The sequence below is a fragment of the Ostrinia furnacalis genome, unplaced genomic scaffold (assembly GCF_004193835.3).
Source record: "Ostrinia furnacalis isolate ACB-3 unplaced genomic scaffold, ASM419383v2 OfSCF2054, whole genome shotgun sequence".
In the NCBI taxonomy this organism is placed as follows: domain Eukaryota; kingdom Metazoa; phylum Arthropoda; class Insecta; order Lepidoptera; family Crambidae; genus Ostrinia; species Ostrinia furnacalis.
The window spans coordinates 1,315,261-1,333,791 of record NW_021132293.1 but is presented as its reverse complement, the minus strand read 5'-3'; the positions used below and the strand labels follow the sequence as shown (position 1 = coordinate 1,333,791).

Below are 18,531 nucleotides of genomic sequence, written 5' to 3'. Positions count from 1 at the left end.
TAACGGACTTTGGTAACATGAGTTGTCAGTTCCCTACTCCTTTGTGCAGTGAGCCATAATAAGAGCATAAAAGGATCTCGACGCACTCAACATTCGATATGGATGAAGGTAGTCCTAAGCAAACGTAGAGTCCGCTAATATTTCAGAGATATCTGTATCAATATAGAGCGCGATGTGAATAGTGCCCATAGCCTCGAGCCAACTGTAGCGAAACAAAAACACGTTGCCGAAAAAAGTTCTTCCGGTGTTGTACCGGACGAGGCAATGTTACCTAACTAACTGTCCATTTGCTAACAAATACTGTTGTTCTCCGGTCATAACATGAAATAATTAATGGTTCTATAGCCGTGTTTCTTTTTCTTTGTGATTAAAATACTTGAAAAGTTTTGTTCCAAAATAGTAATTTATTGGTAAACTAAATAAGTTTTTACATTATTCACAAAAGGTATAGAAGTCTATAATAACTATTTTACTTCATGCAAAACTTTTCAACATCTTAAAAACCCATTACTTAGTAAAGCACTATTTTGTTACCTAAAAACTTCTAAAAGTTTCGCAAAAAATGCTACTTACTTACTAAAACAAAATGTAAATAATATAATATAGGATAAAATTCCTAAAAGTTGTAAACAATACTTACTCGTACAAAAGTATCAAAATATCACATGAAAATGACACTGGAATTAATGGTTCCACAGGTGCTTTCCATGATATTTTAATGTGACATTAGTCTCGTCATTTGAACACAATAGGGGTTGTATTAATGGCATGCTTTTAAATAGCGTCGCTAAAGGCGAACTCGAGCCACGGGTGAAAGGTTATTACGTGTGCGAGCTCGCGGGGCTGGACCGGTCGCGAGCTACGAGCGCGGCGAGTGCTACGCGGCGCGCTACGAGTGCTACGGCGAGGCGGGCGGGCGCTCGGGACGAGCAGTCGCGGGGAGCGCGTAGGTCGCACTGGCACTGGCTCCGCTCCACGCTCGCTCCGAATAATCCATACCGGGAGGAGAGGAGGCTGTATTTACCGGACCGAGAGCGGGCGGGCAGGCCGGCTCCGCCGCTGCGATGCACGCAGACCACCGCACCGCATCGCGCTCGCCTCCAGCCCGGCCGTGTTGACACGAATTCAAATATACACATAATTTGCACAGGCTGCGCAATAATTTCCGTGCTCAATTCTATGAAAAGCTAGAACAATTGGTTCACGAACTTTAGTGCCGATTCTACCTCGGAGTTCGGCAGCTTACCTCGATCGAAACTAAGTTCACAAACACAAATATCATTTATCACTTCCAAATGGGCAAGTAGCGTTAGCAAATCGAACTTCCATTCAGGTTTAGTTTTGTAAAAGGATTCAATAAAGTTTTCAAATCGTGTTATTATTTTTTGAAAGTTAGCCGAACATACTTTAACTTTTGAGAGACAACAAAATATTCTATTATGTAATATAAAAATCCCGACATGAATATAAGATCCTACGGTGATCCAATTTAGTCAGCTACCTGTTTAAAAAGCAATCAAATTAAGCGCATAAACCCAATTTAATTTAATAAGTAACAAATTTGTTTAAAGGTCCTATTAGGCTATGCCCAAATGGGGTTGAGGACGGATAAATAAGCCTACTGGCGTGGTTTTCTTGTTTTTTTGTTGTTGCTATAACAATAAATAACGTTGACGTGACCGGTGTATTAGTAGCTGAATTAGGTTTGTAAGGTGTTCTCGCAGAAAAATGTCTGATTTAGCTTACTTTTGCAGATAAAGGATGGATCTTCTGAAACGTGCAGAGAAACGTTTTATACCGAATGGGAAGTATAAATTTTCCGGTCATAAGTCACTCCACTCCAATCACGATATCTCTGTTGAATTTTGTTTGTTTATTGACCATATCCTTTGTGTCCAAATGGCTTTTGGGAATGATTTAGCGCTGGTACACTCGCGGGTCGTGATACGCTCCGTTCCCTTCCATTTTTATTCATAGCCACAAACAATGACGTTAATAAGCAGATTTTAAAAGAATTATGTACGAATTGACTGCCCGACTTCAAAGGGTAAAATGCTCTGGAAGAGTTTCAATATTTATGAGTCACGCTTATTCGGCTGTTGACTGAAATAACTACCGACAGAAGGGACGTGTAAAGCATGTAATTTTATTCAACGGATTTACAGTCATAACGTTTACAAATTACAAAACAACATTACCTAAAAGGTGCTGAATAAATGTACTTATTTCTTATTCAGTTTCTCCGTGATATAGTGGAGTTAATAGAGTATTCGTGGAATATATAAGCATGAAGGCAATTTTGGAGTAGAAAAGGAAAGGGCGGAAAGGTAAGGAGTAAAGTGGGTGACATGAGGCAGCGCCGCCTCTTGAGAGTAAAGTAAAAGATGTTTGGGTCGCGGGAACTGACGTGTACATTTATGAATGTTTCACACCCTCTTCAGTGAACGCGAGCATCCCGTCTGCCCTAACTAAGTTCTTTGTTATTGAAATAGTTATCAATATTTTTTACGGAATATTGACAAATGTATCGCAAAGAAAGCTACAACATTTTGTGCCTCAGATAGGGGTAACCAAGAACTTTATAAATACTTAGAACAAGTTGAAGTAAGCCCGTTTTGAATACTCTCTGTTATTTTCATTAAGGCTATTTGGTATTATATTACTTGCGAGAACCCATAATTGGTTAATTAATCGCTAAACTTGATTGTGTTTAACGTGATTTTCTTAGAATTGTGTTAAACTAGAGTTCCAATTCATTTGTTCACATTCAAATTAAGCATTGAAATTACAAAAAGATTAAGATTAATTAAAATTCCAGCGCAGCATGATACAATCTGAACGAGTTATTCTTTGGCGTCTAGAGATTTGCGTATAATATCACCGGCTGTTTCAATATGACAAACAGTAATATCAATTTTAATTCTAAGCACGTATTTTCCGCCCTTAGATAATAATTCGAATGTACAAAACGTTGGGATTATTTTCGAGAGGCCCTTTCGGAGTTTTGTCGTAAGTATAGCTAGCTATGTGGCGCGCGGCGTTTCCTGCGTGTCGTTATTGTTAACGCCTTCCCACGGCGCCTCTCTCGTTAGCTCGTTACCGATTCATTCAAGGCCCAACACTGATACATTTTGCACGTTCAAATCGTTTACCTTAAGCACTTATAAAATATGCGCCTTCCTATTTTTAACAATCGCCGACGTCTCATTCTTTGCCTGAATATTCAAGTAGACACTCAAAGCAATTGGCTACCGCAGCCCAAGTTTATACACCTCCAGGTTACGGATACTGGGGATTTCATTCACAGAATAAAGAATTACGGAATAAGCTCATGCTTTCACTTATTACGGTTCGTGGGTTACTTCTCTGATTTAGGTATCAATAAAGTCTAAATTTTGCTGAATTTCGCAAAATTCACAAAGAATGATAGCTAAACCTTATGACTTAGGGACTACACAACAAACAGAGAATGGGCAGCAGCGCTCTCTGAAAAACATCAATCTTTTAAACTGCGATCTCCAACCCGCCTGCCAAGCGTGGAGATTATGGCAAATCCCTCCACCATAGTGGAGGAGGCTCATAGTCCAGCAGTGGACTGTAAGGGGCTGTTGATGATGATAGCTAAACCATCTGCTGCAATACTTACTGCAAGTTTTTACCGCAGTGAATATTTTAAATGAAGATAAACTCCAGTAAAGGCAAAAGAACGAGGATAGCTTTCAAGTTTGAAAGAATATCTACACTTGCATTGGTCACGGTAAAATATCACTTAGTTCTTAGCAAAGTTAAGTATGCTTAAAATACACTAGTTTGAGTAGTTAGCTTCTGATCGTTGCTTTGCTGATGCCGGTTCAATTAATAATTCTATTACCTACCGAAGATTGTGGCTTCAGTACGAACTGACATAAATCAGGGAGGAAAAGAAGATTCACACATAGTAATTAAGCATTCGTGTTTTCGAATGATCTGATTATTTCTATTATTAATTTGATTTACTATGAGTTTAATGGAATTAATTATAAAGTACCTATTTCCAAGTTAAATTCACGTTTGTCATGATATCAGACTAAAATAACATTATGGTAAGTAAGTAGATGCGCACACGCCATGCTGAGCTCGCTTTTGTTGGTGTTGTTCACGTGGATGTTGATCACAGTTCTATCTTCCTCACAGTTTGCACAGCTCATAATTAACTAACTTATCACTCTATTAAGTACTAACCGTGAAGTTACTATTTGTACAGTATATTATATGGCCCAGCAGTTAGCATACACAGCAGGTCAACTGTAGTCGCCGGTCGCCCGCGGAATTTGCGTGTTCGGCAACACGGCCGCAGCGCGGTCGCGCACGAATTATACATTTGAGGTTGCACAAAGGTTATGTTATTCTTGTTACTTGTTCACCGCTTATATGTATTAAAATAAAATTGAAAATAATAATTACATTATTATAAAGCATTGGAATTGACAATATTACACGTAGTATTAGATACGAACTTTCATCTTTTACAGTTAATTATTACGATACTCAGCATATTCTTTCTTGCTTCGGCATTCCTAAAAAAACTCGGCTAAACAAATGACGCTGTCAGTGAAATGATGAAGCCTACAATTAGCAGACGACAGATAACCAGACAAATGACTTTTATGTTGCTATCAATCGTTGAAATTGGATTAATTAAGATAATATTGTCCCAGCCCCAATCTATTAATTTGTTAGAGCGTCGCCTTCAATTTCCTTATTTTAGACATGATCCACTTTTGTCACCAGTTGACTGAAGTATTTCATTCTCTAAACGAGGGTTACATAAAAATTGTCCCTCAATTTGGGAAAACAGCGCAAACAGGATTAAGGGAGTTTCTGTACGTGTGTAGACGGTGTCAGCTGTACGTAGTACATATTATATCTACTTGCGTTGGTATTTTTGGGAATGAATAACACGCGCCCCACAATGTCTAATCTAACTAAATTGTTACGTACATACTATGTGTATAGGCAAGGGTAATGTCTCCCTTACAGCAATTAGTTAATAACAATATGTTTTGGTTTCAATTAATTATTTCACGCGACTCAAGATACTGTTATGTTTTGGTATTAATGTTACATTGCTTAAGTAAGTACTCGTACCTATACAGATTGTATTAGGAGGACGAATATTGTTTGAATTATTAAGCTCTCTTCGCTGAAAAATAGTTATCGCTAAAATATTATTGTTATTTCAATAATAAATCTACTGAAATCAACGATATTTTTATAGTCCTGTATGTCCAGTAGCAATAAATAAAAGTAGAGTTAAGTAAAAGCAACAATTTTTCAGTGTAATAAGTCTACTAATTTAATTTTTTTTATTAAAAAAGTAGGTGTAATGTTTCAGTAATTTTTTCTCTCACTTCTCGAATACTAGGCGTTAAATTCGCCAGTACAATTAACTTGACTGTGCTCCACCGAAGGTAAGCCTAAGTTAAAGCAAATTTACTGAGAGAATATTGTATGTTGCGCTTAAGCCGTTCACTCCCTAAAGCGAAGCCAAGGCGCTTGCGACGTTTCAAACAAACTTTGTAGCTCTGGAAATCCAAACTTGAAAGATAATTTCCTGAACCGATTATTACTCATGTGAAGTAATAATCTCAACTCACATAGCAAATGCACTTCATAACACGTTCCGTGCACGTTAATTATACGTCGTTTAGTAACAAAAGCAAGAAAAAAAAGTTAATTTACGTATGTTTCATTGTTCTCTGTTCATTTTGTTTATTACTACGTCCTGAATATACGGAAAATGCCATGGAGTTGGCCATTGTCCATTACTTGCCTATCAATTCACTCACGCCGGGCTAAACATGTATTACCTACGCCAAAATTATATTGCTCTACCAAAACAAATTACGTTTCAGCTGAACGTTATTATTACAGAATTGATTAATCGTCAAAATATAGGTAATAGGTGTTAATTTGCAAAGAAAATAATAGCAGAAAAAATATATGACAGGTATAAAACTGTTAATTATTTGCCGGCGCTACGTCGAACCGTAATAACAATAAACGCTACGTTCGTTTTTATAGTCTTTTCAAACATTGTAAGTTGAGCGTTTGTTTTGGAGGGTTCAGAAAACATTCATTTAACAGAGAACTTTTTATGGTTCCGTCAGAGAGAAAACAACCTTCACTAATAGGAATTCCTTCGGAATACTGTAAATAGGAAGACGTGCTGGGGAACTCTGTTATCTGGCTCATATTTTCGTGTCGGACTCGGACCCGATGGCTTTAGGAGGAAACCTGTTTTTACGCAGGTTTATTTGGGTATTACGGTCGAGGTTCAATATGTTGTACAGTAGATTATTTCGTATATCACATCAGGATATACTTGGCGATACCTGGAAGTTATGATATAATAGGAATCAGAATGTAATATTTGTTTGCGAGGAAAAGGGATTCGAACATCAGGTTCCATTGTATTCCTTTCATTACGCACGAGTAAGTATAAAAAGCAGAAAGAATTTATTATACAGGGTGTGTTAATATTGTGGTAGAGTCTAAATAAGTTAAACATTCAATGTCTCCGGAATTAATAAAGTCTTTGATATCACGAGAGCACATTTTATGTTGATTCTATAACCAATTTAGTCGGAACATCATCCAATCAGGCAGGTGCACGGCGGGAAGGTAAGAGTCTGGCTCATTATTGCTACGCATCCCCGTTTATTACTATGAAATCCACCCTCGTTTATTTTAATAAAATCCCCGCTGAGATCCCGCGAGAAATTCACGGATTTTTTTAAAATGAATCAACAAGCTAGTAGGTATTGATCAAACTGCGAAAGAATATACTAGCTAAAGGAGCTCTCTAGAGTCAGCCTTTCTCATACCATCCATAAAAGAATGAGTAAAACCTCTCTATTGAAAAATAACCTTATTTGTTGACGTCTAGTGTGCTTCGGAGGAAAATAAATTTGTTCTGGTGGATATGAGAAGCCCCGGGGCACTCGCAAACGACATCTTATTGAATGCAGATTTCAGAGTCTTACCTATTTATTTTACCTCTTGACAGCTCGTTTTATTGCAAGGTGGACTTTTTTTACTTTTGGTAAATATAAAAGACAAAGTGGAACATCTTTTGTTAGATACTACGACTAATTCAAAGTACTAAGTACTTTGGAGACGTAGATACTGGGGGAAAAGAGTAAGAAAACAACTCTAGATTGAAACTTTCTAACTTTTATGGACGGAATTTAAACTATTCTGCTTCGTTTTATTATTCCGTGGTGTTTGTTTTGCGGAAAGAAAGGCAGAAACTTGAAACTCATGGCGATTTAAATGAAAAATCACGTTTAAATTATTACCAGGTTTAAAATGCATAATGCAACTGAATTTCTACGCGGTATACAATAGTACATACTACATTATATTTTATGCATATTATACTTAAGATTTCGATGAATGATAAAAACTATGTTACACGTTATAAAATTATTATCGATAAATTTTTTTTTTTTTGCTCTTGGTTATGAACACAACGTTACTGCTATTTATTATGATTTACCTACAGCTCTGCAAAATCTGGTAGAGAAAATCAGAGAAATAAAACAAAGTTATATCAAATCTTTTCTAAAACGATCGCAAAAATACAACAGTGTAATGTGGCAACTCGTGGAAATTGTAACACAGACTTCAAAAATATTTTAAGTCTGTTTCCCAGGAACCTAAAATGTAAGAGGCTTTAAAAGCTATAGTAACAGTTAAACAGGTATATATTCCGTAGCGTTTACGTAAAGTTGGCTTGGCACTTAAAACTGCATTTCAGGAGTGCTATAAAATAGCACATAATAGCTTGTTGATTGCTTAACATAAAATTACTCTACATCGAGGAACGGTGTTACTACTTTAAGCCTTAATTGGCACTAACGACTGCAAAATTATCAATTGTAAAGTAAAAAATAGAGACTATTAGAAGAAATAGATTACCATCAAGACGTCGAAGGTTCTATAAAATATTCCAAACGAACATAATAATAATATCGTAGTCAAGTTATTTGTATAAAGAACGAAAGTATTAACTACATAAGTCCTCTCTCTACATATTGTACAAAACAGCAATTTAGACTCGTCAATCTACAAAAGGAACCTTTGCGTTTTAAGTTCAATTTATCTAAAGCTACGGGCCTTCAATAGTAATTTAATCTTCACGAAAAGACTATAATAGGTACACAATTCTACGCCCTTAAAATATAAGAGGAAGCTCTTCGTATAGTTTGACGAGAAGTGAAGAAGGCGTAGTATCGCACCCTCTCGCTATATAAATTTCAATAAAGGTAATGGAGTACAGATTTAAGGCAGCACTTCACCCTAAATCGGCGAATACAATATTGTAATCTACGCGTAACCATGAATCATTGCGCGCTGATAATTGATTTATAGTTAGTTGGGGCGCCGGCCGGCCCGCTCCGCGCATTATTCACAAAAACATCATAGTGCCGCCGCACGCCGGGAAAATGAGGATCTATGTTTTACATAAAGCCCGTCTTTGCTTTTCTTATGAGCACATGATTTACAGCAGTTTAATAGCGTAATTAAATATAAACGGACCTCCTCATTCGGGCCGAACAAAAATCTAATTAACCTTCCAATGATCACATAATTGTAGAGCGAATGAACGCTTTTTGGTCGCTTAAATTAATAATTTTTAATTATGGATTTTAATCAAGCGCTGATTAAAAGAGTTTTTTTAAACATCAAAAGAAGAAAGGGTATTTAATCAGATGAGAAGAGCGCAATGCAAGTTTTGACTGAATAATGTCTGACTTCATTAACGTGATATTGTTTAATCAAAGTAACCCACTATGCTGGAAATGCTTTACTTACTCTACCACTCTGGGTTTATCATTCACTCGCGACTTCATTAATTTTAATAAATAGATAATCAACTTTGTGCATGTTATTATACCAGTACATTAGTTATGTTAGTAATTAATGAAGTTTCAATTATAAATGTGTACAGGATTTAATATTTGTATTTATCTTCCATGGTATCTTTTGTCAAAAACCACCTCGATATATTTGAGTAATTTTTCCTTTTTCTTACTTTCGTATTTGGTCATCCACACGTGCTTAAGATCCCCCATATAATTTATAACACAACTTAACTAAGCCTCTGCCTGCATGGTAGGGCGATATGGGAAGGTAGACTGCATCCCTATCAGCAGGATAAAGTGGTGTCGGTCCTGCGGGTCAAAATAATACTTTTGTGGCGCCCAACGTGTGGTTTTCTTATCATAAATCAGACATGAAGACGAAAAACTTACCGTATTTTCGTTCCACATCATTTTTTTCACTTACATCTTACAATTAATACTTTTCGTGGAAAAGTTCTCAGAATACAGAGCGTTTATTATTTTACAAATAACCAGTAACTAGATACCTATTTCGAAATTCAACTGAAAATGGAAGAATGATAGTATTCACGTGCTTATTATAATCTAGTTACATTGAAGCTGAAATGTTATCACGATAGCACAACCAAATATGCTCTAATGTTACACGAATAAGGTTTATTTTCACTTGAAATTATTTAAATTTGTAGTAGGTAAGCAAAACTGATTCATTCAAACTTTCAATTTATACCCTAGTATGATATGAATGGATCACGTTTAAATTAGAGTGAAAATTTTGACATTCGAAGTTATCAATTGCATTAGATTAAACGAGATGAAAGTCTGGTTTTTGAATTGAACAAATTATTAAATTAACTGGTAAGTGCCTAAACTTATTTAATTTCGCAGATGAAAAATAGGTATACGATTTTTCTTTTTCTATGGAATGTTCTATTAGGAAATGTTGACGTCATATTAAAATGACTGTCCCAAGTAATCTCTGTTAGTACTAATAATGAAAAGATTTGATGATTGATGTTTTGTGACTTTCTAATTAGGTAGAGAAGTTTTAAATTATTTCTATAAAATACATCACAGTTCTGACATTAATGTGATATTAAAGGGGAAAGACAAAGGTCTCAGCTAAATGGTGAAGTCAAAGCGCGAAAGCTGAGACTGTAATTGCGTCTGCTCGATAGATAAGGCGGGTGAGAGTTCATAGCTACATAACTCATAGATTCAGTTATTCTAGTTAAATAAATTGAATTCAATTTTCAATTTATTATGATGTGTGCACGTTAAACTTTAATTTAAGGGAAATTCTAGGTACCTAGGTATGTCTGGTTTGGTTGATTATAAAAAGTTGAGTTTTATTTTCGGGCACGGGTCGTTTAATACCTACCTTTGAAAATTACTATGAAATTCGATTCTTATGTCAAGATACGATACTACGAACCCTATAACTCTATTAGTGATTTAATTGACGTTGAAGTTATTGTATTTTTAGTTTCCAAGTTTCCACTTGCACGCCACTCTAACCCAAGTAGGTATGTTTTGAGTAAGAATATTTAAAAGTAGAGATGGGCCGACTAGTCGCCGACTAGTCGGGAAAGCCAACTAGTGACGACTATTCGGCAAAATATGCCGATTATAATCGGCGCATTACAAAATTAAATATGTGAATGAAATAAACTCATAATCACCAAGATAATTATGAGGTAGACCAAACCAACGTTTATCTAAACCACTTTTGACTCCAAAAAATCAGTATAAAGTGGTTTCACCTGATTTAAAATTTTGGCAATCAGTCTAAATTCATACAAAGTTAAGATTAGTTTAAATTACTAGGAAATCATCAAAAATGTGTAAAGTTTATATAATTTGTCCATATAAAAATTATGACACTTTTTTTTCGGGGAAAAAATGCATGGAATTGCATACCTATCCTGCGGAGAAGTGGTAGATTATGTGGGGCTCCTCTCATCGGAAGGATGAGGAATACCCACATATAACCCCTGAGATCGCCTTAGTGTGAATAACTATGGGAATCCGGACAAAGCCATCAACTATCACAGTCCGTCCCGGCAATTGCCCACCTGTATGGCGGGCCCTGCCTATCCGACGGTGGTGGAAGTCCGTGCTATGCAGGCGGACCCCCGTGGGGGTACCCACCCCCACGCTCCCAGCTCGCTGACAATCACCGTGGAGTGTGGAGAGGAATCAGTGGGCCTAGGATGCGTGCCGCGATAAGCGCAATTTTGCCCATACAATTTGAAGTCGATAAGTAAGAATAATATCACGGCGCGCATCCTAGACCCACTGATTCCTCTCCACCCTCCACGGTGATGGTCAGCGAGCCCAGCAGGAGGCGATCATATTGTCACCTCCTCTGACCCCTCCGCCGTCGAAAATTATGACATCTGCCTTAGGTACTGTTATGTCTATAATGTCGCTTTTTATTTTTTCTCATATTAAAGAAATCTCATTTCTCATTCTCTCTCAATCTCATCTCTTTAAAAATCTAGATATTCATATTTCTTTGAGAAAATCTAGATATTATTCTTCGGACAAGTAGATATTAGAATGATCGGCTTTGCCGATTAGTCGGCCGACTAATTTGAAAACCGATTAGTCGGCTAGTCGGTTAGTCGGAAAAGACCATAGTCGGCCCATCACTATTTAAAAGCAATGAAATCACATTATAAATTACATAACTAGTGAAAATCAGTCTTTATTTCAAATACCTAGTTACTTATAAGTATCCGAGTAACATCAATAGAATACAAATTGCTGGCACATCTGTCTTATTTTCTGCTACTTTATTCTTATTGGATCGTATCGGAGAATATGAGTGCTTTGATTGATTTGTATTTATAACTCATCCGCCATTCTTTTGACGTGGAGATACGAGTGTCCGCCAGGCAAGCGAATGCCCAGCTTCGACGCAGCCATTGTACACTCTTCCTCGGTCGTGGGCATTTCGTCCATTCTTACCAGCGCGTACGCAGTCAGGTCTTCGCAACACATCATGGCCATGTACCGGCCCAACAGCTTCAGACGCACATCAGCGAATTTGACCAGCGGGAGAGGATGTGGACGAACTGTAACAATAAACAAGTTAATGATTGAAGTCAATATTTAGGTTAAACGTTGAAGAAGTAATACAATTAGGTAAGTAAGGTAACGTAACAATTATCATGCGGCAACAAGATATACAACACATTTTCAGGTAAAAGGTAATGCAGGTGCGCTGTTTAAAAGTTTGTACGTGCTGTTTAACACGACAATTAAGGAACACAAGCATTGCTAATAGCAGTTACACAGTTGTTCACAAAAAGAAAAATTTAAAATAAATGCATGCGGACTCTTTAAAAGATAACAGTTTATTTAGCAAGCGCCTGTTTTCCGCCCACGCGATAAATATTTTGTCAGTCACGATAAACAGATGCTGTCCAATAAAAGCCGGTTAAATGGCAACGTGACCTCCGCAAAACTTCCTAGCGAGCATAAATATTTTTTTATTCCCGCTGTAGATACTGCTCCTCGTTTGTTAAGAGAAATAAGTGCAGAAAGAGAAAGTAACGAGTAAAATTGTTACAGTCATTAGCAGACGGTGAAAAGAAAAAAAGGTGTTTTGAACGCGACCTGTTTATTGTGATTGTAAGTCAGGAAGGAAAGTTAGGGGCGGAAATGAGTGGTGGGTACATTGTTGCACCTTTAGTGCGCTGTTCTATCTTGATAAGGGCGCGGAAGGCGCCGGGGGTGCTCGCGTACAGGAACACCACCATCAGGCCGGGCCGCGGCTCCATCAGCAGCGTGGCTTTGTGCCATTCTACATCTAAATCCGGATCCACTGCCTCTACCATTGCTTTTATTTTAGCGATTCTCTGCAAACGAAACAAAGCCTAGTAGCCGGCTGGAAAACTCAACGAACATGAAATATCCAAACATTCATATTGGATTGTGATTGGAATGGTGGCTTGCTATAGCCCAGCGCTTTATAGGTACGAGTACATACGAACCACACAAGTATACGACGTAATCCTAGGTAAACGTTATTTATGAATTATTTTCACATTTTCACACTTCTTTTGGCTAAAGTAGATACGCTTTCAAAACTTCCCCAGAGTAATAAATACGTTGTAAGTGAGAAGCTTGATGATAAAAAAAATAATTACGGCTACCCATTTAAAATTTTACTTAAACAGTTTTATAATCTGATTTAATATAAAAATGAGGCGTGATTACGTATATTAATAAATACTAGGCATAGTATTATTAGAAGCTGCTTTTAGAACACTATGAATGTTGAATTTGATATTACCAAAACAACTACCTATCTACCTACATAGATTTAAAAATAAAATAAAATGAAATCCGTACGTTCTTTGCAGGCAATGAAAAAATTATTGGATACATTTCAGTAGTGTTTGCCCAGATGTAAAATATTTTCCACATGGAATCGACCACATCGTACGGGTTGAAGTATGCGCTTCGCTCGAATTCTTCACAAGTCGTGATCGCCTCGGGGTCGGCGTACACACCGAATGCCATTGCACTCGACACAACAATCCCAACTAGCCAAATCCACACACACATCCTGTCGTGGTTCACTCTGTAATGCCAATCTGTTTACTACACAGCGATACTTATAGCCTATCGTATCTCAAAGACAAGACAACCTCTCAGAGACAATCCTAGCTTATGTAAATACATTGCTGTGAGATACACAACCCAGATACCTGTTAATAAATCAGTGTGCCTTCATAATAAATGATTAATGTAGGCAATTAGCATATGCATGGTGTATGAGGTTATTACATTTACTTAACAGGGCTATAACAGAAATAAATTGCATTGCACGGAAAATTGATGGTAGAGATCTAGTCTTCATTCTGTAGAACGGTTGGATAAATTAATAACAACTCTATAAGTAAGTACAGGCCGCTTATGGATTTTAAATGACAGGTAGGTAAAATAAACATTAAAACTGGCAGACTGCGACGTTATCGATTCTATGTTTATTTTTATTGCAGCATCGTCAAGAATTCATAACAGGTTCAAATATTCGAAGGGAATCCGTAATGGAAAAATAATAACAAATGTATTTTGACTAATATTGACACCTGTGTTATGTTACATAAGATTATAGAGACGAGGTGTAGAGACACATAATCTGTGCAATATTGTAGTCGCATTGGCCTACATACTGCACTTTAATTTTTACATCATTAAAATTAGAATGATTCCATCAAGATAATTGCGGCGGATAACTAATTTGGAAAATTAAGAAACAGGAGGCGGTCATGCTCAATGCTCATACTTCTTTTTTTTGCTGCGGGAAACTGTCTACTTTTAGCTGTTTTTAAACTTTTCCTCAGTATACTTTTGGTAGGGTCAATTTACTTATTCAATAATTTATAATTTTCTTCGAATTTCTATATAGAGTTTGAGTTTACAATTTGAAAGAGATTTTCCCAGAAACGTACCTAGTTCAATATTACCTATTATTTGATGATAGCTTTACACACTTTACACAAGTATGTAGGTTGTAGGTACAGTATGCACTTTGATAGGAAAAGCTAAGTGTAGAGCGCTACCTACTTAAACAAATACTTACAAAAATATGGGACTCAGCAACAAATTGCCATCGTTCCTTTGTCTATTTTACAGTATAAATTCATTCACAGCCCGAGCGGAAAGAAAGATTTTATTCGCCGTTTGGCCCCGTATTTATCACCTGTGGAACTGAATAGGTGCTGCGCAATTCGCATTGGAGATTCCTCGCCGCTGCAGGCAGTAAAGCACGCCCCATATAGAGCACAGCACGGCATACCACGCCTTAGTGCGCCACTACTACTTACAATGCCCATTTCAAGAAAGCCAAATGAATTCCCCAATATAAAAAGGCATTTCATATTTCTTCATTAAACGAAGTATTAATTTAACCAACAGACCGTAGAACGCCCCCGCCTAACCCATCGGGAAATCTGCCTTCTTTTTAATAACAATTAAATTAAAACTAAAAGCGGCGTGAAAATATCGTGGTAGCTTTGTTTTTTAGAACTGCTATCCGTATTTACCTACACACTGATTGTTTGAATATAGGATCTGGATTGAAAAGTGATAGGTATTTTAAGTGGTGATTATGAATTGACAACGTTACGCCCCTTACGCTTATTTTGAGAACAGGGACTGAAATTAATAAAACATTAACGGTAAGTTCGGGCAGTTGAGTTGTTACATGTCGCTGTGTTGACCAAATAATAGCGAAAGATCAACAGAAAGCGTGCAGAGGGCAAGCAATAACACGGCGAGCGCCGGGCTCCCGTATTTTAAAAGACGCTGGAATCTGCGGCGGAGTTTGTCAGGATGAAGTTTCTATCGCCCAGTAATATTAGTTTCAATTTGGAGAGCAAAGATTTCAGCTGCCAAAACCATTGCACTTTTATCAGAACATATTATTATGATCACGAATTCTCTTCGCGTAACAAAATGAAGAATATTTTTATAATACAACGCATTTCTGATTTTTCAGTAAGAATTTCATTTTTGAAACTCTGTTTTAGAGGTATCATATTTTGGTTGACGTGCCGTCGTCCGTACCTAGTTATTATTTACCTTTGTCTAGGTATCCCATAACACGCTCTGTAGCATCTTCTGTAGATTTTAATATTTTGGTGGATAAATTGGTTTAGCCATTAAATTGTTTCCACGACCTTTTTTTAAATAAGAGACTTTCATAGCATTTCTGACAGAATAGCCTTTCTACAAACACTTTAAAAAAGCGTATCTTTTAAAAGAGCTATAAGAATTTTTATTACGAATTAAAAGCGATCGGATAGCCGGAGCTAATGAATAATGCAAAAGAACGGAAAGTGACGAGTGAAGTTAGTGTTTATTAATTGTTTCGACGTTGGACCGGGAATTGGGAACTACTTGTAGAATTTGGTGCGCATCTGGCGGGATGTTTGTACCTGGCTCGAGCACACACGACACGTGTGGCGGTGCAGTGCGCAGCGTCCGGGGATTACACAGCCCCAATCATCACCGTAAATAATATACATTATTCAATATCCGATATTAGAACGCTCCAGCCTCACATTTTCGGAATGGATTTTTGCAACGCTCTAGATGTTCAATCTCATTGTTTAAACAATGAAATTGGATTGCAGAAATGCCAATATTCGTACGCTAAAGCGAAATCTTGCAGTTCTGATCGTTAATACAATCTCATTAGTTGCACTCGACGTGAAAAAATGGATTCGGAAAACTTGTTATTTATTGCCTTAGGTCGAGTATTTTCGAACAAAACCTCAAAGTTTTGCTGCTTTATGATGAATATAATGAAATTCGTGTTGACGAAGAATATGAATCGGGTTATAAATGAGGCAGTCGACTAGAACAGATGTCGAACAATATCAGAGGAGCGCGAGCAGGCGGCACTTCTGCTGCCTCTCCAACAAAACGGTTTTACAGCTTTACTCTGCCGCTGGAGAGGCCCGTAATTAAACGAGTCCGGTTTCAACGAAACCGAACAGTGAAACCTTACTTTTGTTCAGGAAAAAAATACTTTTCAAGTAATTGAAAGGTAATGAAAGTTTTCGCTTATATTAAAACGGTTTGAAAGTGAAAATGTGTTTGCCGAGTGGCAATTTCTCATAAGCAATAACACTTGTGGTTGCTTCAGCTTTAGCTCTTATCAAGGCGCTCGTTCTTGATATTTTTTATTGATATAGAGAACAAGCAAATATAAAAGTCATCTGTATACTTTTTGCGATCTCGGGCGGGTAAAGGAGGTTAATGTTTACAGGCAATGTCGCCTCTGATGAAGCTGGAGCGCAGCTGCACAAGTTATTCAGCGACATTCATAGAGCTAGAAAAGTCCAACTACGTTCAAATTATTCCATTTTTTAGAAGTAAGTTCCAAGTCCCCGACTACAGTTGCCGACTTTAATCATAGATTTCTTCGATCAATTTTGCATAACGGTTCAAGCTTTTGAATCGATTTGCCTCACCCTCCGTTTTCTTATAGGTACTGTTGAGTGAAACAAACAGAAGCTAGTTTGACACTGGTTTATTTTTTCTTAATAGGTTAAATCTATGGTACAAAAAAGTATGTAAAATGCTTATAAAAAAGGTGGTCGTGAACAGGTACCTACTTTACTTTTACATAATAAAATCTGCTTAAATACTCGTTTTTCTAGTCGTTTTTCTAAAGAATAACTTAAATATTTGCTTCCAAAAGTATTAGAAGATTCACCGTGAGCAAAATTAGTCATGGTTATTAAATTATTATCTCTTACCCTCATTGCAAATATCTCGCTTATTGTGAGAGGTAGACGTAATTTGTTCAGAGACCAGAGTGTACATTGGCGCGCCAGATTTGTAACCCTTCACAATCGCTATAAAGATAGGTATAGCCCCGGTGAACTGTACTATCTATCTAGGATACACGATTCTCGAGCCAAATCACAATAGCCGTCTCATGCAAGTCAATTATGTCTGTCTGCCGCCTGGTTAGTTATCCGAAGCCACTGATACAATATGAATTCGGTAGACCGAGTTACAGTTTAGTCCAAACTATTAAACACGATTATTCCTCGGTGAAATTGAATTAAAATTCAATTTTATTATCTCGGTCAAGTGACGCTGATAGTCTAACCGACTTGACATCACTGAACATATTAATTTGCCACAGAGGTACTGTTGTATTAGATTGTAAGCTATCTGTTAAGTAATTGCTTTGTAATATTCCGTTAGCTGATAATTATGTAATTTATCTGCTCATACGCTCGACCCTGGCATGATTTTCAGAGTGGGTGGTAATCTGAGTTCGATCAGAATGAATACACATTTTTGGCCGTCTAAATTAATTTAGCATTATTTGTTCGTTCGTTTCAGCCAAATGACGTCCACTGCTGGACAAAGGCCTCCCCCAAGGTTTTCCACAATGAACGGTCCTGCGCTGCCCGCATCCAGGCTCTTCCCGCGACCTTTACCAGATCGTCGGTCCACCTAGTAGGAGGCCTGCTCACGCTACGTCTTCCAGCCCGTGGTCGCCACTCGAGAATTATTTGTTACACAAACGCTAGTGTTGAACGAATGCTGGCCGCAGACCGCAAAAGCAGTCGGTATCGCGACCGCGGCTTTCGATAAGAATGTGAAGCAGTACCTACTCTATATCTACCTATGACTATGAACTACTTTAACGCAGATCGTATTAGATCGAAGCTTTCAAAAGTCTTATCAAAAAAGCTTTTTTCTGCGGTTCACTTTCTTGAACCTTTTTACAATTAATTCAACTGTAACTGTACCTACACTGTTTATTAAATACGTGAGTTCATAAATAATGGGACTGTCTCAATTAATAACAATAAATTACACTACCATGCTTGAAATGAAATCTCCCCTGTAGGTATAGGGGTACACCCGGAAATAAATTATTTATGAGACCCAAGGTCCATCTATCTGGTAAAATAAATTTAGGCCTAGACAAGAGTTAGTGTCAGATATTGATTAGCATGACGGGCGGGTTTGTGCCGGCGTGTTGCGAACACTTAACAATGAACATGCGGAATCCTTTATCCTGTTGAAATGAGCACGTTAAGCCGCACCGCACCGCTATGCGGCCGACACGGTGCGACGCTATCATTATGCAAAA

At 37.4% G+C, this 18,531-nt stretch overlaps 1 protein-coding gene across 1 annotated transcript; it reads right to left on the bottom strand.

Moving 5' to 3' along the window:
* Positions 1-11,602: 11,602 nt before the first annotated feature.
* LOC114354575 (uncharacterized) lies at positions 11,603-13,464 on the bottom strand. The gene is made up of 3 exons (XM_028307022.1): positions 13,251-13,464; positions 12,583-12,754; positions 11,603-11,968 (listed from the first exon to the last, which is right to left on the bottom strand). The coding sequence occupies exons 1-3, from the start codon at positions 13,419-13,421 to the stop codon at positions 11,739-11,741; spliced, it is 573 nt and encodes a 190-aa protein (XP_028162823.1). The 5' UTR covers positions 13,422-13,464; the 3' UTR covers positions 11,603-11,738.
* Between the last annotated feature and the right edge of the window lie 5,067 nt (positions 13,465-18,531).